Source organism: Myotis lucifugus, unplaced genomic scaffold (genome assembly GCF_000147115.1).
Source record: "Myotis lucifugus unplaced genomic scaffold, Myoluc2.0 scaffold_14, whole genome shotgun sequence".
NCBI classification, from domain to species: domain Eukaryota; kingdom Metazoa; phylum Chordata; class Mammalia; order Chiroptera; family Vespertilionidae; genus Myotis; species Myotis lucifugus.
Genome location: NW_005871062.1, coordinates 10,975,249 through 10,997,070, shown reverse-complemented (window position 1 = coordinate 10,997,070; position 21,822 = coordinate 10,975,249). Strand labels below are relative to the sequence as shown.

At 39.1% G+C, this 21,822-nt stretch overlaps 1 protein-coding gene across 11 annotated transcripts in view; it reads left to right on the top strand.

Moving 5' to 3' along the window:
• YEATS2 (YEATS domain containing 2) overlaps positions 1 to 21,822 on the top strand; it is a 73,578-nt gene that overhangs the window by 26,778 nt on the left and 24,978 nt on the right. For 7 of the 11 annotated variants that reach the window (XR_002828240.1, XR_002828241.1, XM_023750631.1 and 4 more), the window contains 9 exons: positions 950 to 1,130; positions 4,497 to 4,739; positions 6,206 to 6,364; positions 8,268 to 8,371; positions 10,481 to 10,588; positions 11,080 to 11,262; positions 18,352 to 18,610; positions 19,124 to 19,285; positions 21,130 to 21,302. Coding sequence is in view for 9 of the 11 variants with exons in the window: in XM_023750631.1 (XP_023606399.1) it covers positions 950 to 1,130; positions 4,497 to 4,739; positions 6,206 to 6,364; positions 8,268 to 8,371; positions 10,481 to 10,588; positions 11,080 to 11,262; positions 18,352 to 18,610; positions 19,124 to 19,285; positions 21,130 to 21,302 (1,572 nt within the window). In the remaining 2 variants the exon portion in view is untranslated. The remainder of the gene's footprint in view (positions 1 to 949; positions 1,131 to 4,496; positions 4,740 to 6,205; positions 6,365 to 8,267; positions 8,372 to 10,480; positions 10,589 to 11,079; positions 11,263 to 18,351; positions 18,611 to 19,123; positions 19,286 to 21,129; positions 21,303 to 21,822) is intronic. The other 4 variants (XM_023750630.1, XM_023750627.1, XM_023750632.1 and 1 more) reach the window with 3 other exon arrangements.

Genomic DNA, 21,822 nt, shown 5'->3' with positions numbered 1-21,822 from the left:
AGGTCTTTGATGCATTTTGAATTAATTTTTGTATATAGTGTAAGGTAAAGATCCACATTCATTCTAATGCATGTGGGTATCCAATTTTCTCAGCACCATTTTGTGAAAGACTGTCCTTTTCACATTGAATGGTCTTGGCATCCTTGTCAAAAATAATTTGACCATACATGTGAGGGTGTATTCTATTCCAATGGTCTATGTCTTTCTTTATGCCAGTACTACACTGTTTTAATTAATATAGCTTTGTAATTATAAGTTTTGAAATCTGGAAGTATGAGACTCCAACTTCACTTTTTTTCTTCTTACCACCTCCCCCCCACCTTTTTTTTGGAATTTATGATATATCAGCAGTAGTCATTATAATTATAATTAGCTATTTATAGTTTGTGTTATATTAGAAGATATTTTTTGAGCACAGAGTATATGCGAGGCACCGGTCTAGGTAGTGGGGATACAGATTTCTGCGCAAGATAGCCATTGTTCTCAAGTATTCTTGGTTGTGTTGAAAACTGGCAGATGGTATACAGTAAGCATAAAAGCAGATAAGGTTTCATTTACAAATAAGTGCAATAAAGAAGAGAGTAGCTGGGGGACAAGAGAGTTGCTTTAGCTAGGTTGGTTAGGGAGGTCTGAGAAGACGACATTGGATTGAGACCTATTGGTGAGAATGAGGCAGACATGCAAAAATTTGGAGGAAGAGTGTTCTAAGGCATTGAAACAACAAATGGAAAGACCTCAGTTTTATGATTAGTATTACTAATTATCTATTAAACCAGAACAGGTTATATTCTGGGATAAAATTCTTCAGTTCTTGAGATGGAAATTGCCTTTGAAGTATGATTAGAAATCATTTGTCACATCTCTTAGAGTACCGTGTTCTTAGAAGGGTTGAGGCTTTCTGGGACACTGATGATGAATTCATGAGCCCAATTATTGCCCGATTTTGTAGGTAGTGGATGTTGAGCTCCACCGGCATTCTCTTGGAGAAGACTCCATTTACCCTCAGTCCTCCGAGTCAGACATCTCTGATGCCCCACCGTCTTTGCCTTTGACCATTCCAGCCCCAGTGAAAGCTTCCTCACCAATAAAGCAGTCACATGAGGCAGTACCTGATACCTCTGTGGAGAAAGGTAATATATTTTTTCTTGTACATTCATGTATTTTTCCTTATATGGAGGAGTCATCCTGGGACATTTATTTTTCTCATTTACATAATATGATAGTGAACTGCTGCCTTCAGAGACTGAGAAAAAGGAAATTTTCCATAAGTAGGCATGTTGCCTCTACTACCCAGTATTATTAAAATACCAAAATGCTTACTACTCTTCTCAGAAAATATTTTTCATTAAGTTCTAACATTTTGTAGAATACAAAACTCACTAAAAAGCATTAAATTTTTTATTTTTTAAATATATTTTATTGATCTTTTACAGAGAGGAAGGGAGAGAGATAGAGTTAGAAACATCGATGAGAGAGAAACATCGATCAGCTGCCTCCTGCACATCTCCCAGTGGGGATGTGCCCGCAACCCAGGTACATGCCCTTGACCGGAATCGAACCTGGGACCCTTCAGTCCGCAGGCTGACGCTCTATCCACTGAGCCAAACCGGTTTCAGCAAAAGCATTAAATTTTTAAAATAGAAATTACTTATTTTTATGGTTATATTGCTATTTTTGTAGATTCAACAGAAAGCTCTATGTTTCTCTATAGGACATACTTGAATAAATCAGTGTTGCAAACTAGACCATGCCACAAATTTTTTTTTTTAATTGATTTTAGAGAGGAAGGGAGAGGGAGAGAGAGATAGAAACATCAATGATGAGAGAGAATCATTGATTGGCTGCCTCCTGCACACCCCCTACTGGGGATCGTGCCCACAACCCAGGCATGTGCCCTTGGCTGGAATCGAACCTGGGACCCTTTAGTCTGCAGGCTGACGCTCTATCTACTGAGCCAAACCAGTTAGGGCCACAAATCTTAAGTATGACAAATTGTTTATTAAGGAATAGATACCATTCTTCCCACATGATAAAATAGAGCCAAACATCAAAGTAATAGTGAATTGGAAAAATCAAATAATAAACTTATATGTGCATTAGGGAAGGGGACTTGAACACAGTCTCAATTATAGCTGAGCAGGGAGAAACAAAACCTCTTCCACTGTGAGATACACTGATGATAAATAAGGTGACCCTGCCTCCTCCTCCTCACCAAAGTAAATGAATTCATTAACATTTCCTGTAACTGGATGATTCCCTAACAAAACATTAGTTCTGATTTTGCAGTATCAATGTTGAATTTTACAGCACAAACTTTATAAAACCATTCTCTCTGTTAAATGCTTTTGTCTCTTGAGACTTCCTTTTACAACAGGTAACTCAGAGAAAAGTAAGGCTTGTCGAACGAAGTTCAAGAGGTTGGGGCGTATCATAAAACTGAATTTCTGCTCTAGTTTGGGTTTGTAGATGTGTCTCACTGGAGGAGAATGTGGATATTTTAACATCCATATTAGAGAAAAGATAGGCATTAAAAGTATGACAAAGATAATTTCCCTGTTTTTACCTTAAGGCTTTTCAGTCCAACTTAGGGAACTCTTATCATAATTAAAATCAAGCAGATAAATAAAGTTGCATTTTTGAATTGCATCAGTCTTTTTCATTAATGGAAAAACTACTTCTCATTGGCTCAATAAGGGGAAACTGTAAATAGCCATCCTAGAACAGCCCTGTGATGTGATTATGTCCAGCATCATCAATATCATGGAGCATAGATATATATTTTTTAATTTAATTTTTCCCATCACCACTTATCCCCTCTATGCCCTCTTCCACCTCCACCTCCCCCCCTTACCCTCTGCAGTCACCACACTGTTGTCCATGTCCATGAGTTCTCATGGAGCATAGATCTTAATGTTTCTTTCCAGCCTGTCGTTGCACTCAATCCCTTTTATTAAATTGCAACTAATTCATTGAGTTACAGTTCTTGCATGTAGTAGATATTAATTAAAATACCATGTATTTTAAACCATTTTATGATTATATGTAGTAAATACAGAAATATATTGAATTTTGTTAGTTCTTCAGGTGGAAGAAAATTGTATTTTTTTTCTGAGTTAAAAACCATTAAATTTTTATTCCTTGATGATTATAGTTTCTTGTAATTCTGGTCTGGTTCCCAATTATGTGAACAAGAAACTTAAATAATAAATATCTAATCTTATTTAAAATATAAGATTCATCGTCAATAAATGTTTAAGTATTAAGTATTCACTTATATAACTTATGTACAAGAAATAAAATTGACTCTAAATGGTATTAGTTTGTCTCTTAGCCTGCATTTTAATATGATGTTAATATTTTCATTCTTTTGTTCCTCTTTAAATTTCAATTACATCTTCTTTATGGGCATTTAATAAGACAGGACATCATTAGATTAAGTGAATCCTTTAAACAGGTTTCAATTTGTAAAAAAAAAAAAAAATAGAACAAAATGAACTTGTATACTGTTTATAGTTAATATGTTTTCTAATTTTTTAAAGAAACTTTTTAACAAAATATGATTCTAGGCATATTCACATTTGTTAAAAAACAAGACAACAAGCTCCAAATGTGGTCACCTATGCCACGCTCACATCACCAAATTCAAGCTTATAGTTTCAGCCTCTTCCAGAAATGAGTGTTAAATCAGTCAATCAGGAATCCCCTAGTCAGCACTAGATGGGTAATTGGCCTGATAGACCCCTGCTGTCCCCTAAGAAAGGTGACCTTACCACAGCCGATCTGCTTTTTGCTCAATAACTTTCTTGCTCCTGGTCCCTTCTGCCTCTAAAAGTCCTTCATTTTGTACAGCTCCTGAGAGCTGCTTTTTCTCTGCTACATTGGATGCTGCTTGATTCATGCATCATTGAATAAAGCCAATTAAAGCTTTAAAATTTACTCAGTTGATGCCCTAGCTAGCGGGTTTGGCTCAATGGATAGAGCCTTGGCCTGTGGACTGAAGGGTTCCAGGTTCGATTCCAGCCAAGGGCACATGCCTGGGTTGCGGGCTCGGTCCCCAGTGGGGGGCGTGCAGGAGACGGCCAATCAATGATTCTCTCTCATCATTGATGTTTCTATATCTCTCTTCCTCTCCCTTCCTCTCTGAAATCAATTATAAGTATTTTTAAATGTACTCAGTTGAAATTTACTTACTTATTTATTTTTTTATTTTATTTCCCTTGAATGGAATCGAACCCAGGACCCTCCAGTCCACAGGCTGATGCTCTATCCACTGAGCCAAACCAGCTAGGCCTGAAATTTATTTTTTAACACACTTCACCCAAAAATGTATAAAGGGATAATAAATACTGTGGATTGTATTTACTGTACTACTAGTAAATGGCTTAAATGATTGTTGAAATGATAAGGGATTTTTATTGTTTCATTCTTTTCCCACAGTTGTAAGATTTTATTGCAAAGAGATTAACGATTTAATCATTTGCCTGTTTCATTTCAAGCAGGATTACCAGCCAATACTGAAACTGAGAGGCATACTACCTTTTATTCTTTGCCATCTTCATTGGAACGAACACCCACCAAAATGACAACATCCCAGAAAGTTATGTTTTGTTCTCATGGCAATTCAGCTTTTCAGCCAATAGCATCAAGCTGCAAAATTGTGCCACAGAGCCAGGTTCCTAATCCCGAGTCACCTGGGAAATCCTTCCAGCCCATCACCATGAGCTGCAAGATCGTCTCAGGTATACAGAGGATGTGTGCGAAGTTGATGTGTGTAAAGTTATTGGAATGACAAAACAAAATACTGTGGTTTAAAAAAATTTTTTTTAGTTCTTCTAAGCAAGGTTTTTGTTTATTTAACAAGTGAGCTAATCACTTTTGATTAGCAGAACAAAGGTGTCAGGAAGCAAAAACAAAAGTCATCTATGTGGAAACAATTTTTGAATGAAGCAAGAATGAAATTCAGAGAGATCAAATTTTCATCTAGAATCAGCACAGGTAAAATGTTTGCTAGGATTGTAGTTGAACTTAAAGTAGGAATTATGGTTTGCGATTATATATGGAAACCAGAGCAATTAGTAATAGAACAAGTGTAGAGGCCTTTTAGTTTGGAGTTGAAATATCTTTTATACTCTAACCACATGAGAAAAATTGCTCATTTCAGTTATTATCAGGAAGGTTGAATTTCCATTGCCTTACAACAATTTCACATTTATATTAGGTAAACTTTTAGTAGGACTATACTTTATGTTTTTGGCCAAACCACCTCAGGAAAGACTGAAAGAGAGTCTGTAAAAGTATTTAGGCACTGGGAGGTTTCTATATAATACTTAAATGAAGGGGAAGGAGGGAGTCTTTGTTTTTAAAAACAGAAAACTAAGCAGTACTATGATCCAAGTCTTTGAAGTTTATGAGAAGTAAAGAATGTATAATTTTATCTACCAATTAGAAGCACTTTGGAACTTGCTGCTTCAGAGGTAGATGTTGAATGTATAAATTGGTTTGAAGTTTAGAGAAATTGAGGGATGACAAATTCGATCACTAGAAGACAATAGAGGACGTTTAATGGCACATTGGCACCCTTAGAGCATATTCTGTGGGAACATGAATCTCTCTGGATTGTGGCTGTGACATAGTATTGACAGAGACTTTGGTTTTGGGTGGGTGAGTTTCTTATTTTCCTATTGGAAATTAATCCCAAATCAAGACTCCTGGTTCCTAAATCCAATTTATCGCTTACAAATTTCCTCCCTAATTTTAACGTCTTCAAATACAACCTGCCCAAGTTGTTAAGAGATTTATTATCTAGTGATTCAACAGTTTCACGCTGTTATGTAAAGCACTGCTTTTTGAACTTTAATGTGCCTACAGGGGAACTTGTTAAAATACAGATTTATATTTGGTAGGTCTGGGTAGGACCTCAGAATCCGTTTCTAACAAGCTCCTAGATGATGCAGATGCTAATGCTGCTGGTCACCAGATAAGGCTGTAGAGAGTGAAACACACTAGTCCCTGGCCTTAGCTACGCCGAGGCCGCTGCTACTGCTGCTGCTCAGTCCCTGAAATCCACAGTCTCATTCACTTTTCCCAATTTGTCACCTTTGTCCTGGCAGCCCTGCCCTTCTTTCTGTCTTCCAGCATCTTCTTAGATGGGTTGAATATATATATTTTGTTTAGTTTATTTTTTTTCTCTTTTGAATTAATAAAGGTTCCCCCATATCAACGCCAAGTCCATCACCATTGCCTCGAACCCCAACTTCCACTCCAGTCCATGTGAAGCAAGGCACTGCCAGCTCTGTTATTAGTAACCCTTATGTTATCATGGACAAGCCAGGGCAGGTTATTGGAGCCACCACTCCCACTACAGGTGTGTGTTTGATCAATATGTATGCGATCCAAAAGATTTGATCTTTTTTAAAGATGAAATCCTAGTGTCACTTAGTAGCCATGTAATGGGAAAATGAAATCTCCATCCATAAACAAGAGGAGGGAATATATAAGAGTAACACTAGTGCTGTTTTTCTGAGGAAGATTTACTCTTTTTGTAAAAGTTGTATTTTTAAAAATATATATCTTTATTGATTTCAGAGAGAGGAAGGGAGAGGGAGAGAAACATCAATGATGAGAGAGAATCATTGATCGGCTGACTCCTGCACAACCCCCACTGGGGATCGAGCTCTCATCGTGGGATTGTGCCCTGACCAGGAATCAAACCGTGACTTCCTGGTTCCTAGGTCGATGCTCAATCACCGAGCCACGCCAACCAGGCAAAAGCTATATTTTTAAGAATTGACTTACATTTTCTCTTTAGTTTCTAAAGATTAAAAGTGAGCCGTAATTAATTTAAAAAGAGAGAAAGAGTTGATTTTATTTCATTTGGAAGACATTCTTTTTGGGCCTGCAAGCAATGTGGTTATTTCTAAATTAAGCTTTAGTTCAAGAATAACTTTGTGAGCAATATGTATTTCACCCCAGTCAAATAAAAAAGTCATCTTTACTTTTCTGTGAATAAGATAAATTTTGCATCTGGGAGGAAAATTGTACCCTACCATTGTAAAAAGAAAACACTAATAGGAAGAATAAGACAGATTTGGATTCACCAGGTTTGTCATCATAATCTCATATAACTACAGACTGCTCTTCAGGTTTTTTTTTTTTTTTAAGTACTTTCACTAACATTAGTTTAATTGAAGGCAATAAATAGAATATTTAAACACATGCTCCTAAGTGGAGACATTCCTGTAGTTTTTCACTCCTAATTAAGAGAAATGAAATAAGAGAGATGGTTGTAAGGTAATGAAACCTTTCTTCCCCAAATATTTTATTTTAACACGTGAATGTGTGTTGGGCCATTTCAGGTAGGTTTTTGGAAAAGTTGGTTCCTTTAACAGTGATTGTAATTGTGGAACTCCTTTAAAAAAATGCTACTTTCAGAAATTACCTAAGAGCCTTTTGAATATAATTAGGGATGCCAAGTAGGTGTGCTTTGAGGATACTTAGTTTTAGCAATCAGCCAAACGTCTTTGCAGACAAGTTTGGTAAATGGGTAGGTGACCAAATACCATTTTGGGTCTTGACTTTTTTTTTTTTTTTTAATATATTTTTATTGATTTCAGAGAGGAAGGAAGGAGAGAGAGAAACATCAGTGATGAGAATCATTGATTGGCTGCTTCCCACATGCCTCACACTGGGGATCCAGCCCACAACCTAAGCATGTGCCCTGACCGGGAATCTAACTGTGACCTCCTGGTTCATAGGTCGATGCTCAACCACTGAGCCACGTCAGCCGGGCTTGACTTATTTTTGACTGTAGATAATGTAAGTGATTTTCATCAGACCCTAAAGTCAGTTGTACAGATGGAGTATAAAATGTTTAATGTTGGCAGGATTTTCAAATAGGTATTCCTTCTAGTAAAACTACTTTGAAGGAGCTCGCATTCACTTGAATGAATACATTTTGGCTCATTGTTAAATAACCAATTCCATTATGTTATAGTATCTTTTTATCTTTTTATACAGTAAAACTACTTTACTTATTCTACACATTCTTACAAGCTTCTTGTCCCTTTTCAGATTGGTGAAGTGGTCACCTTTGTAGGATGAATCCTTAAGTGTTTCTTCTGTAACAGTTTCAAGGTTGTAGGTTTTTCAACCCTTAAAGATGAAAACTAAATAGTGAGGAAAAGAAGGGTGGTGGAAAATGCTTTAAAGTTCCATTTTGCAAATTTTATTTTGTTTATACTTAACTTTTAAATCTGCTTTGCTTACAGGAAGTCCTACAAACAAGCTCTCTACTGCCTCTCAAGCCTCCCAAGGAACAGGTTCCCCTATTCCTAAAATTCATGGAAGTAGTTTTGTAACATCTACTGTCAAGGTAACCTTCTATTACATTACTGCACTTCGCTAGTTTTAAAGATAGTGTGTTTGAGTTCAACAGTAATTTGTTAATTGATATTGCAAAGTTCATAAAGTAAAACCTTCAGGCTAATAAGTATCTTGAAGATCATCTTACTCCAGACTTCTGTACCTTTCCTTGATCTTTTCCTTGTGTAGAAAATGTTTCTCAACACTCTGCTAATTGGTTACCCAGTATCTATTTGAAAACTTACTATGGTGAGGCAGCCTGTTTTTTGGGTGGAAGGGGGCAGCTTTGTTATAAATTTTTCCTTATAAAAATATTCATCTCCCCTGACTGGTTTGGCTCAGTGGATAGAGCGTTGGCCTGCGGACTGAAGGGTCCCGGGTTCGATTCCGGTCAAGGGCATGTACCTTGGTTGCAGGCACATCCCCAGTGGGGGGTGTGCAGGAGGCAGCTGATATATCTAACTCTCTTTCCCTCTCCCTTCCTCTCTGTAAAAAATCAATAAAATATATTTTTAAAAAAATATTCATCTGGCAAAACATCCTTTTTTCCTATATTTGCACCAGCAAGAAGTAAATATATTTTCTTTTCCACATGTCAGCCATTTAGTTACTTGAAAATAATTCATCTTTCCAAAATTTATTCTTTTATTTTTCAGGGAATAAGTCCTTTGAAATTTGGAATTCCAAATGTTATCTGACTTACTCAGATCAAAGTGCTAGCTATCTGTTCACTGTTTGGCAAAGACAATTCTTGCTGTTTGGTTAGTTATTCAACTTATTTGTCATTGTCATGGCTGTCTTAAGGCTAGAGTTTTTGAGGTATAAACTCCTGTGTGAGCATTGCCAAGAATTCAAAGATCATCTCTTACATGACTAAGTGTAAGAATTTAATGGTGATGATATTGAATAGTTTCCTGGTCCAGGGCAAGGTTTTTCTCTAAATTCAGTGTAATGTGTGAGCACTGTGTTTATACAAATGTCTGAATTGTAATAATTTTGTTTCTTGCCCCTAACATTTATTTATGACAAATTGACTCTGAGATTTGCATTTTGCATTTGAGAATTGGAGACAAATGACAGTATTTTAAATGTTGACTTTTGCTGTCTTTACAGTTGCTATTTGTTCAACTTCTTTTTGTTGTTTTGTTTTTTAAATGTTTTTTGAAAAATTTCCGTGTCCTGGGTATTTATTCTGAGTACAGACAACAAGTCAAGTTGTGAGTATTATAAAAAGGATATGCTGAAGCACTGACTGCTGTTTCATTCATTTATTTAGTGCCTAGGCTCTAGGGATAGAAAAAAAATAAAACATAGTGCCTGTCCTTTACTAGCTTACCATTTGGCAGGAGACTAGACCCAGAATCCAGTGAGTTGACCAAATGTGAGAGGTAGTATGATAGGCATCTTCTAGCATACAGTGGGGCACAGATGAGTAGCTTCCTGCCAAGTTACTAGTCTTGCTTTGCATTTGGTTTCCTTTTTAAATATATTTTTATTGATTTCAGAGAGGAAGGGAGAGGGAGAAAGAGAGAGAAACATCAATGATGAGAGGGTATCATTGATCAGCTGCCTCCTGCATGCCCCTCACTGGGGATTGAGCCCTCAACCCGGGGATGTGCCCTGACCGGGATTCGAACCGTGACCTCCTGGTTTATAGGTCAATGCTCAACCACTGAGCCACACCAGCCAGGCGAATGTGGTTTCTAAAATAATATTAAAATGCAGGTGTTGCCGAAACCGGTTTGGCTCAGTGGATAGAGCGTCGGCCTGCAGACTCAAGGGTCCCGGGTTCGATTCCGGTCAAGGGCATGTACCTGGGTTGCGGGCACATCCCCAGTGGGAGATGTGCAGGAGGCAGCTGATCGATGTTTCTCTCTCATCGATGTTTCTAACTCTCTATCTCTCTCCCTTCCTCTCTGTAAAAAATCAATAAAATATATTAAAATGCAGGTGTTGAGGCTTAGAAGACCCCAAAGAGTTTTGGGCTTTCTGTTTTGGTTTGGTTTTTAGTTGTTTATCGTGCTAGAGAATGTTACAGATTTGTATTAAATATGACTATAAAGTATCTAAAGTCACTCATTTTATCTTAATTGTACAATATGTATTTTTACATTCACAGCAGGAGGATTCTTTGTTTGCATCTATGCCGCCTCTTTGCCCAATTGGGAGTCACCCTAAGGTTCAAAGCCCCAAACCTATAACTGGAGGACTTGGAGCTTTCACAAAAGTGAGTATTTTTTCAGGGATCATCCTGCAAGTCAGTATGGTCTTACATAGTCTTTTTTGTGGCATGTTGGAGTTGGTTGACGCTACCTCACAACATGTAACTTTTTAATCAGCCTCAGTTCTAAGACCAGATCTTATTTTGGAGACATGCTTCCGTTTATTCAGTGGTGTCCACAGGGCAGCCCTTGGAGCCCAGGGAGATGGCAACTTCAGGGAGCACGGTGTGTTTCTCTCTGCTGCCAGTGTGCCAGTATCTAAAACAAACGAGCAGGTTGAGTTTGCAGATACACAGGATCAAATCCAGATCCTGCTTTGTCCCTTTAGTAGCTGTTATGGGCTACCTTTAAGCCGTGGTTTTACTCTTCTGGTGGAGCCATTCTTTACAGACCAGGCTTCATTAATTTATTCATTCCTGTGAACAGAATAGATTCAGATATTAGTAGCTCTTTTCTTGGGATGTTTATTCAGTATCATTATCATATTTGTTGCAAGGTAATCATCAAACAGGAACCTGGCGACGCCTCTCACGTGCCCACAACTGGAGCTGCCAGCCAGTCACCACTCCCCCAGTATGTGACTGTGAAAGGGGGTCACATGATAGCTGTGTCCCCTCAAAAACAGGTCATAGCTGCTGGAGAAGGGACTGCCCAGTCACCAAAGATTCAGCCCTCCAAGGTTTGTGTTGGGTAGGGATGGGGAGGTAACAAGTATGGCCATTCTTTGTCTAAATAATTGACAAGTGCTGAAAAGATACAGGGTGACAGGGTTGCTGATCCCAGAAAAGCCTGTAGATGAAAGCCCCACTGGAAAAGCAAGTTAGTCAACGTGCAGTCCATCTGCTCTTTAACCATTGACCAGGGAAGGGCATGTCTTATAGAGGGTCCTAGAACAGCCAGGCACAGGGCACAACGTCATCTCTGGCAGTGAGGGTGATTGACTTCCTGAGCACAGCTTTCCACAGGATTCAGTCTAAAGTGGGTAACCGACAGGACCAAGGTCTACTGTTGTACTTTGTTATTTCTGATAGGAAAGTGCATAGTTTATACCTCTGATGTCCACGCTGTGTGATCTGTTTAATAATTCTTGGCTCTTTCGAGAGTTTCCTTTCTTTACAATATGGAGGTGTGGGGAATTATGTGTTGGGAGAACTGTAAAATTGCACATAGATTCATGTTTTATAGTTAATAAGTAACAGGATTTGAACCCAAGTCTGTTGACTCCAAGACTCCTTATTCCAGAACTAATTAAAATTTGCGAGACATAACCTAAACATGCTTTTAGAACATCCAGAATTAAATTATCTCACTTTTAGGGCAGATATATTCTAAAGCTCTTGAGAATATTATGTGAAGTGTTTGCTTTTCAACTTGAGAGCCAGCCTGTCTAGGGAGAGTGAATTGTTTTAGAGGAATACTTTAAAGTAGAAAAAGGTTTTAGATATTTTGGTTAGACTACATAGCTACAGAGGGATCGAGATAAAAATTTATAGTGTTGCCCAGCCGGCGAGGCTCAGTGGTTGAGCATTGACCTATGAACCAGGAGGTCACACTTGGATTTCCAGTCACATGCCAGGGTTTCAGGCTCAATCCCCAGTGTGTGCCCTGCAGGAGGCAGACAATCAATGATTCTCTCTCATCATTGATGTTTCTATCTCTTACTCCCTCTCCATCTTGGAAATCAATAAAAATATATTTTTTTTAAAAATGTATAGTGTTACATAAGTGGTTCTAAAATCTGTAAGAGTCTGTTACCTACTTTCCCAAACTTATCTGGTCATAAGAATTGTCTGCTGATTTAAAAACATAAACGCGTAGGCCCCTATCTCAAACTTACTGAATCAGAATCTTCTTGGGGGCCCTGGGAATCTGGATTTTTAAAAAGCTCCCCTACTGACTCACGATTAGGCAAATTTAGGAACCACTGAGCTGCAGCATCAAATTTGACTTTGTGGCTTCTATAGCCCGAATCACTAAGACAGGTGCCTCAATTGCATCCTAATCTCCCTCTGTTGTTTGGTCAGGGACAAGCATTTTGTCAATGTTCTTAAGTGAGCAAATTATTGCCATGAGGACTTCCTACTCAGTTACTTCCTATATGTTCTTCAAAATCTATTTTACTTCACCTGGAGATGTATGGTATTACTGATTTAGGTTTTTGAATTAATACAGCATTTCTGTTTATGCTCAGGATAAGCTAGTGGATTTTGCAAATCCACTTATCCAGTAATGCTCTACTGGCTTTTTTGTCACATTGCTGCCTACCTAATGGCAATGACAACTGAGAGGGAGTGGATGGGTTTGTGCTAGAATGCCCTGAATAAAATTTAAGGGCACCTGAAAAGAAAGCCACAGAAGAATGTGAAAGAACTGCAAAGGAGCAGTAGGAGCATGAGGAAAGACATCACTGTTCATCCAGGAAGTTTAAGTCATGCTTTGGACTCGAGATCAGGAGCTATCTACAAGTACACCCTGGTTATTGCTGAAGTGCATTTGTAGAAACTGCTGGAAAACAGAAGGGTGAACCAAATGGTGTTGTTTTACCTTCAATACAACTTCAGCACAATAAAAACATAGCATATCATATTCATGAGAGTAGAGAGAGGTACTGCTTTTGACATGCAAGGGGGCAAGAATTAGTGGGTTCATGTGGGAGTTAAGCAGTATAGATAGTAAAAAAGCATATACAGAATCTTGCTGACTTGCAAAGGTCTGTAAAGGGCGCAGGAAAGGCAGAAATAGAAACATTGCATCAAAATGATCTATATAATAAAAGCCTAAGCGACCATTATGGCGGAACAACCAGAACAACCAGTCACTATGATGTGCACTGACCACCAGGGGGCAGATGCTCGATGCAGGAGCTGCCCCCTGGTGGTCAGTGTGCTCCCACAGGGGAGCACCACTCAGCCAGAAGCCGGGCTCATGGCTGGTGAGTGCAGCAGCTGTGGCAGCAGGAGCAACAAATTGAGCTAAGGAGCAACAAATTGAGCTGTAAGGAGCAGCGAGCAGGAGAGCAGTAAGGAGCAAGGGGTCCCAGACCTCCCCTCCCAACCCAGTGCACGAATATTGTGCACCCGGCCTCTCATATATTTATAACAATACAGAACAAAGGGTGTCTGCCTTGTAAAACTAGAAGGAAATTAGGAATATAGAGAAGGTTTTATAGAGAAGGTTTTAGGCCAAAATGTTGTATTGTTTAAAAGAAAAAAAAAAGGCAAAGCTAATTTGGGGTTATAGTGTCCTACTTAAGAGCCTTCCTTGTGGTGTCCATAGACAGCTGTGTGTAGGATTCCCCCCAGTGGAATGCCAGACTTAACTCATTCTTATTTATTTATTTATTTATTTATTCATTCATTCATTCATTCATTCATTCTTGCTATGTAGTAGGAGCTAACATTTTATTTATTTTTTTTAATTAAATCTTTATTGTTCAGATTATTACATTGGTTCTTCTTTTTTCCCACCATAACTCCCCTCCACCCAGTTCCCACCCCACCCTCCGCCCTCACTCCCCACCCACTGTCCTCATCCATAGGTGCACGATTATTGTCCAATCTCTTCCCGCACCCCCCGCACCCCCCACACCCCTTTCCCCCCCAAGAATAGTCAGTCCATTCCCTTTCTATGTCCCTGATTCTATTATAATCACCAGTTCATACTATTCATCAGATTATTTATTCACTTGATTTTTAGATTCACTTGTTGATAGATGTGTATTTGTTGTTCATAATTTGTATCTTTACCTTTTTCTTCTTCTTCCTCTTCTTAAAGGATACCTTTCAGCATTTCATATAATACTGGTTTGGTGGTGATGAACTCCTTTAGCTTTTCCTTATCTGTGAAGCTCTTTATCTGACCTTCAATTCTGAATGATAGCTTTGCTGGATAAAGTAATCTTGGTTGTAGGTTCTTGGTATTCATCACTTTGAATATTTCTTGCCACTCCCTTCTGGCCTGCAAAGTTTCTGTTGAGAAATCAGCTGACAGTCGTATGGGTACTCCCTTGTAGGTAACTGATTTTCTTTCTCTTGCTGCTTTTAGGATACTCTCTTTGTCTTTTGCTCTTGGCATTTTAATTATGACGTGTCTTGGTGTGGTCCTCTTTGGATTCCTTTTGTTTGGGGTTCTCTGCACTTCCTGGACTTGGAAGTCTATTTCTTTCACCAGGTAGGGGAAGTTTTCTGTCATTATTTCTTCAAATAGGTTTTCAATATCTTGCCCTCTCTCTTCTTCTGGCACCCCTATAATTCGGATGTTGGTACACTTGAAGCTGTCCCAGAGGCTCCTTACACTATCTTCGTATTTTTAGATTCATTTTTCATTTTGCTTTTCCGGTTGGGTGTTTTTTGCTTCTTCGTATTTCAAATCTTTGACTTGATTCTTGCGATCCTCTGGTCTGCAGTTGGGAGTCTGTATAATATTCTTTATTTCAGTCAGTGTATGCTTAATTTCTAGTTGGTCCTTTATCACAACCTCGAGGGTCTCACTAGATTTCTTGAGGATCTCACTACATTTATTGGCGGTTTCTAGAAAATTCTTGGAAAACCTAAAAAGTGTGGTTTTGAACTCTATATCCAGTAGTTTGCTTTCCTCCATTTCTGTCATTTGTGTCCTGTTTCTTTGTCTCGGCATTTTTTATGATTCGCTGTGTCGATAGAGTGGCTTTCTGTGCTAAGTGTCCCAATTACCTGAGGTAGACACTCTTGGTGCACCCCCTTGTGGGCTTTGTGCACAGTCTTGTTGTAGTTAAGCCTTGATTGTTATAGGTAAAACTGGGAGGATTTGACCTCCAGGCCAATTGGCTGTGAGAATCAGCTGTGTCTGCAGTGGGAGAACTTCTGTGCTGGAGACACCCTTCTGGGGCAAGACTTGCTTCAGTGGGGCTTTGGTGCTCACTGAGTCTGCCCCCTGAGTGTGTCCCTTATGGATCTGAGGAGTTGTAATCTGGATGGTCCCACTCTGACCACTGGGTACACTGGCTCTTGGATCTAAGGAGGTGCTAATTTAGCCTTTGCCTGAGGCTACCCAGCAGAAGCCAGCTGTAAAGCAATGCAAGTTGCCCTGGGGCATTGGGGCAGCTGCAGTTTATTAAGTTATTTTCAGATTACAAAGGGCCTGGCCTTTCATATGCAAAAGCCTCCTTGCACGGCTTGGGTGGGGCGGGGTCCCAGGGGATCAACAGGGCGGGCCGAGCGAGCCAGTAGTATGGCTGCTCTCAATCCTGCCTTCAGAGGTCCTGGCAATCGCCGAGAGTGCCTCCGAGAGAAAGCTGCCCTCGAGTTCCAACCGATGCCAGACAGTCCCGTTTCTCCTGTATGAGTTTGGGCTCCAGAGACTTGCCCGGAACTGGAGCTCAGAGCCTGAGACTCCCTCCCGATTGAAAAAGACAGTCGTGTCCTCAGCCGCCAGCCCTCTCCACATGCACCTCCACACCTTTGTATTTACTTCAGCACCACACCTCCTCTGAGTCTTGGTATGCTTTTCTCTTTCCTTCTAGTTGTAGAAATTCCACTCAGCCAGCCTTCCTGTGGTTCTGGATGATGTCCGTTATGTCTTTTAGTTGTATTTTTGAAGTGGTTGTGCGAGGCAGCAATCTCCAGTGTTTACCTATGCCGCCATCTTGGTTTTCTCCCTAGAATTCTTTAAAATAGAGAATAATATAGTCATTACTCACATATCCTCCACCCTAAATTAACATGCTCATATTTAATTTAAATCATTTTTTCTCCAAATAAAACATGATTGATAAAGGTGAAGTCCACTTTGTTCTTTCCAAAAGCAACACTATCATGAATTTGAATGTGTAATTTCTCAGTCCATACTTTTATTATGTAAAAACACATAGCTATAAATAACATGTAATGTTTGTGTGTTTGAAGATTTACATAAAAGATACAGTTGACCCTTGAACAAATAGGTTTGAACTGTGCAGGTCCACATATTCACACATTTTTTTCAAGAAATACCTGTACTCTTTGATCTGTGGTTGGGAGTCCACAGATGCAGAGGGCTGACTGTATCCTTTGAGCTACACTATTTTATATGGGGGACTTGAGCATCCGTGGATTTTGGTATCTGCAGGGGTTCCTGAAACCAGCCCCTATAGATAATGAGGGATACCTGATGCAGTTAAGTTTTGGTGGAGACAAAAGTTATACTTGGATTTTTTTTACTGTGGGGGTAATGGTATCCCAGATGCCTATGTTCAGGGGCCAACTATATTCTTAAAAGTAAAATTGCTACAATATGTTTTGTGTGAATTCTCAGTTTTATTAGAGATGCCAGTACCTCTCTGAGTGGCTGTACAGATATACTTAAACAAGCAGTGAACAAAAGCTCCTGTTTCTTCATATCCTCCAGCCAATTCTTGGTGTTATCAGACTTTAAAAATTTCCCCTCCAATCTGATGGGTAAAAGTACTTTCTATTTTCTTTTTTGCCTTTTGAAGGCAGATCTTTTGCCATTCTTGTAAAAATGTTTTCATCTAGATTCTGGTGAGAAGGTCTTTTTATGAAATAAATTGTGTCTTCTAATTGAGCATCCTACAGTTTTGTCTTAAAAGAGCTCTGAAGTATTTTCTCACTTTGAAAGAGTTCACTCTATAGTATTTCCAGAACCAGATATTTCTAATGTTCATAATTTGGGTACTGGGGTCTTTTTTTAAAAAGGCATTTAAATATTCTTTTTGTTTACAGTTTTCCATTTTTAACCAAATGTCTATCTTTAGGAAAGATTAGAAGTATATAGGAAGAGATGGCTTCTTAAAAATCAGTTGAAAGAAAAAAAATCAGTTGGAAGAGGTGACATCATTGTTAGGAAGGAGTTCTAGAGATAAAGAAATAATAGTTTCAGATAGAGTTAATATAGAAGGGGTTACGGAAAAGGTGATAATTGCCCTAGCCAGTTTGGTTCAGTGGATAAAGCATTGATCTGCAGACTGAAGGGTCCAGGTTCAATTCTGGTCAAGGGCACATACCCGGGTAGCAGGCTCGATCCCCAGTAGGGAGCATGGAGGAGACAACCGATCAGTGATTCTCTCTCATTATTGATGTTTCTATCTCTCTCTCCCCCTCTCCCTTCCTCTCTGAAATCAATAAAAATATATTTTTTAAAAAATATATATATAGGGTTATTTAAAAAAAATGAGGTGATATTTACATTTTCATAGTGGAGTTTATAGTTCATATATCAGAATGTTTATTGCACAGTTTTTCATAATGTAAAGTTTAGAATTACCTAAATATCCGTGCAGTTATGAAATGTTTACATACATTATGGTATATCAATTCTATTATATTATTACTTGGTTATCTAAAAATGTATTTAAAAAACAATAACTGCTAAAGGCTTGTGATATGATGAAGAATTAAAAATTATGTGTGATCCTAATCTGATTTAAAATGAATATTAAAAAGAATTAGAAGTCAATTCACTAAATATTGAGAGGGTTTTTTTCTGAATGAGTAGGATTTTTTCTTACACTTCTGTATTTTCTATGAAAACACATATTTGTATTATTAAAACAACTAATAGTAGCAGGGGTTAAGAGAAAAATTATAACCTCTTATTGTAATAATTTTCAAATTGTAAGAAATATTGCTGTTCGCATCTATCATAGGTTGCCTTGCTACATTGGATTAGACCCCAAGTACTGTATGTAGAACAGTGCTTTGTTCTTTGCTAGTACACAGTGACTATTCTGTTCTAAGTGCTCTTGAAGGACTTTGAGAAGAAGCACTGCTGGACTTTCCTCTGTTTTGAACAGGTTGTTGGGGTGCCAGTTGGGTCTACTTTACCTTCAACAGTGAAACAGGCTGTGGCAATCAGTGGTGGCCAAATCCTCGTAGCCAAGGCCAGCTCTACCGTTGCCAAAGCAGTTGGTCCAAAGCAAGTTGTGACCCAAGGAGTTGCCAAAGCAATTGTGAGTGGAGGTGGAGGAACCATTGTCGCTCAGCCAGTGCAAACCTTAACCAAGGCCCAGGTCACTGCTGCTGGCCCTCAGAAGAGTGGATCCCAGGGTTCAGGTAACTAATACTGTTTGGGGGTACTCAGCAGCAGTGCCTACCAAAATGTTCTTTGCTAGTGATTTTATTTGATACTTGGTTCTGTCTAGAAAACCTAGTAAGGTGTGTGTGTGTGTGTGTGTGTGTGTGTGTGTGTGTGTTAGCAGTAATAATAAAAATACAGCTTGTTTCTTATGATACTGCTTTTAGGTTTGAAGAATAATTCTCATTTGTCCTCATTTCCACTTTGGATTGTATTTCATACTTAAAACTTTGTTCAGTCATTGCAGCATTTTGAGATATTAAACATTTGCATGTGTCCTAGGCTTTGATGTGTTGTTTCAGTGAAGGCATGATATTTAAGAACATCTGCCTTTAAAGCATTGTGTATCTGAAAACAAACTTTAGAGTTTACTTTTTGTTACCTCTTTTTAATAAGTATTTTATTCTGTGTTTTAATTTTAGAGTTGGTATTGCCCTAAGTTCCATTTTATCTTACTGTCTTTCTTCTCTTTTTCTTCTTTATCATTTTAGTAATGGCAACATTGCAGCTACCAGCCACTAACTTGGCCAACTTGGCAAATTTGCCACCTGGCACTAAACTTTACCTTACAACAAACAGCAAGAACCCTTCAGGAAAAGGAAAACTGCTGCTCATCCCTCAAGGAGCCATCCTGCGAGCCACCAACAGTGCTAGTTAGTCCATCATTAACTCGTTTGGTTCTTGGGTCTCTGGGTATGTTCATCTCATCCACCTGAGGCTTAGTTTTTACCTGTTTCAGGAAGCATTTCCATAGCTTTGGTGGCATATGGTAGTATTTGCCCAAATGCACTTAAAACATGTGCATAATTTAACTAGAATTGGCTTTAAGTAATCATAATCTTACAAGGTGGCACTATTATTTTGGGCCTATCTACTCAGCGTTTGGGATCAGGGCCGGATTACACTGAAGAGGTATGGCTCTTGAGGCTGTGCTGGGAGAAAGCTGTCTGTGTGAACTGTAATTGAAGGAAGGTCTTCCTTTCAGAGGTAACTGACAACAGGTGATACCTGGGGAGAAGTTCTATACTTCCAGTAGCTGGAAGCTATTTCTATTTTAAAGGAGACAGGAATAGGACTTGGATCAAGAGTCTCCACTTGCCATTGTTCAGATATGCTTCTTAAGTGTGCTAGGTTTGGAGATGGAAAGAGAAATACTGGTTCAGCCTAAATATATGTCTTAAAGCCCCAAGGAATTAAGTGGTGTATCAGACTTACATAAACTGCTTTGACATACAGAGAAAAACAATTTGAGTAGTGTTGTAAAGGGAAAGGTCAAAGGGACTACTTCCCTCTGAATCAGAAATACAATTAGAACAGCAATCAAGTTCATTAGAAATTAGCCACTCCTGCCAAAATGCAGTGTGTGTGAGCTAATCACCATTTTGTTTATTGTGTCTAATGGGTGATTTCCAGTCTCTTAACCTGGTATTTTTTTCTTCATACCCAATTTTTTTCTTTATTCCATAATTCATCAGTTACTTAGATGTTAGTTAATGTACAGTATGTTATCCAAAGGGAAGTAAAAAGGGTCCATAGGCTTTAAAGTGGAATTTGAAGAGCTAAAAAGAATGGGACCCTGCCCTAGCCGGTTTGGCTTAGTGGATAGAGCATCAGCCTGGGAACTGAAAGGTCCCAGGTTCGATTCCGGTCAAGGGCACCTGCCCAGGTTGTGGGCTCGATCCCTAGTGGGGGACTTGCAGGAGGCAGCCGATCCATGATTCTCTCTCATCGTGGATGTTTCTCTCTCTCTCTCTCTCTCTCTCTCTCTCTCTCTCTCTCTCTCTCTTTTCCTTCCTCTCTGAAATCAATAAAAATATATTAAAAAAAAAAAAAAGAATGGGACCCTCAAATCATCGTAAATATGAAGAAAGTCTTAATGTTTTCCAGAGGGATAGAAAGAGAGAGTACTGTAAAATCACACTAAATTGTAGCAGTTCCACTGAAATTGAATCAGGTGCCAAAAAGTTTGGAAGCATGTCATTGAGTACATTGAAGTGTTGATTAAAATCAATCAGTGGTTGAGCATCAACCTATGAACCAGGAGGTCACAGTTAGATTTCTAATCCGGGCACATGCTCAGGTTGCTGGCTCAATCCCCTATAGGGGGCGTGCAGGAGGCAGCCAATTGATGCTTCTCATTGTTGATGTTTCTATCTCTCCCTTTCTCTCTGAAATCAATAAAAATATATTTTTTTAAAAATAGTTAGAAAATGTCAGTATCAGACTTTCTCATGCTCTTCCACAACTAAGTCAAACAGTTGTCAAAGGTAAGTTCTTCATTGTACTCAGAGCTGTACTAGTCAAATGTCATGCAGTTGAAAGTAAATAGATGTCACTCTTCAATTCTAGGAAGTTCTCACTCTTGTCAGAGAAAGAAGAAGAAAAATAGGGAAGGGAGGGAATGGTGCTGTAAAGGAAATATCTCTGGGCTCACCTGTTTTTCTGTTAAGCTTCTTGATACTTTTTGTAATGTTGCTGTCATTCATTGTATTTGCAGACCTACAGTCCGGCTCAGCTGCCAGTAGTGCTGGTGGTGCTGGAGGCAGCAGCAGCGGAGGTGGCAGCAGTGGAGGAGGGGGAGGAACAGGAGGAGTCCAAAGCCCCGCTGGGCCTGGAGGGATATCCCAGCACCTGACCTACACATCTTACATCCTCAAGCAAACGCCTCAGGTCTACTCATTATGACTGGTGTCTTTTAAATCATTCTGTTATTTAATAACTGCTTTTAGCTATACTGGATTTTCCATTACAGCTCTGGGGTCAGGAGTCAAAAACTGACATTTTAGCTGTGTAATAAATCTATACTATCCTATATAATAAAAGGCTTATATGTAAATTGTCCCCTTGGGAGTTCCACTGACCAGGAGTTCGACTGCTCGCTATGACGGGCGCTGACCACCAGGGGGCGGCACGGAACGAAGGAAGGCCCCAATTGGCCGTGATCGCTGGCCAGGCCTAGGGACCCTACCCATGCACGAATTTCATGCACCAGGCCCTTAGATTGTTATAAATGTTACAAATCTATATTTTGTTTTGAGAGAAGAGGGAGTAGAGATTCAGAAAGACTTAAGTAACTTATTCAAAGCTTCTCTGCTAAGCCAGTGCAGGCTTTGGATTTAAATCCAGATCTTTCTGACACAAAGAAAGATTTTCACTCTGTTAATGCTTCCCAAATCCATGAGGTAATAAA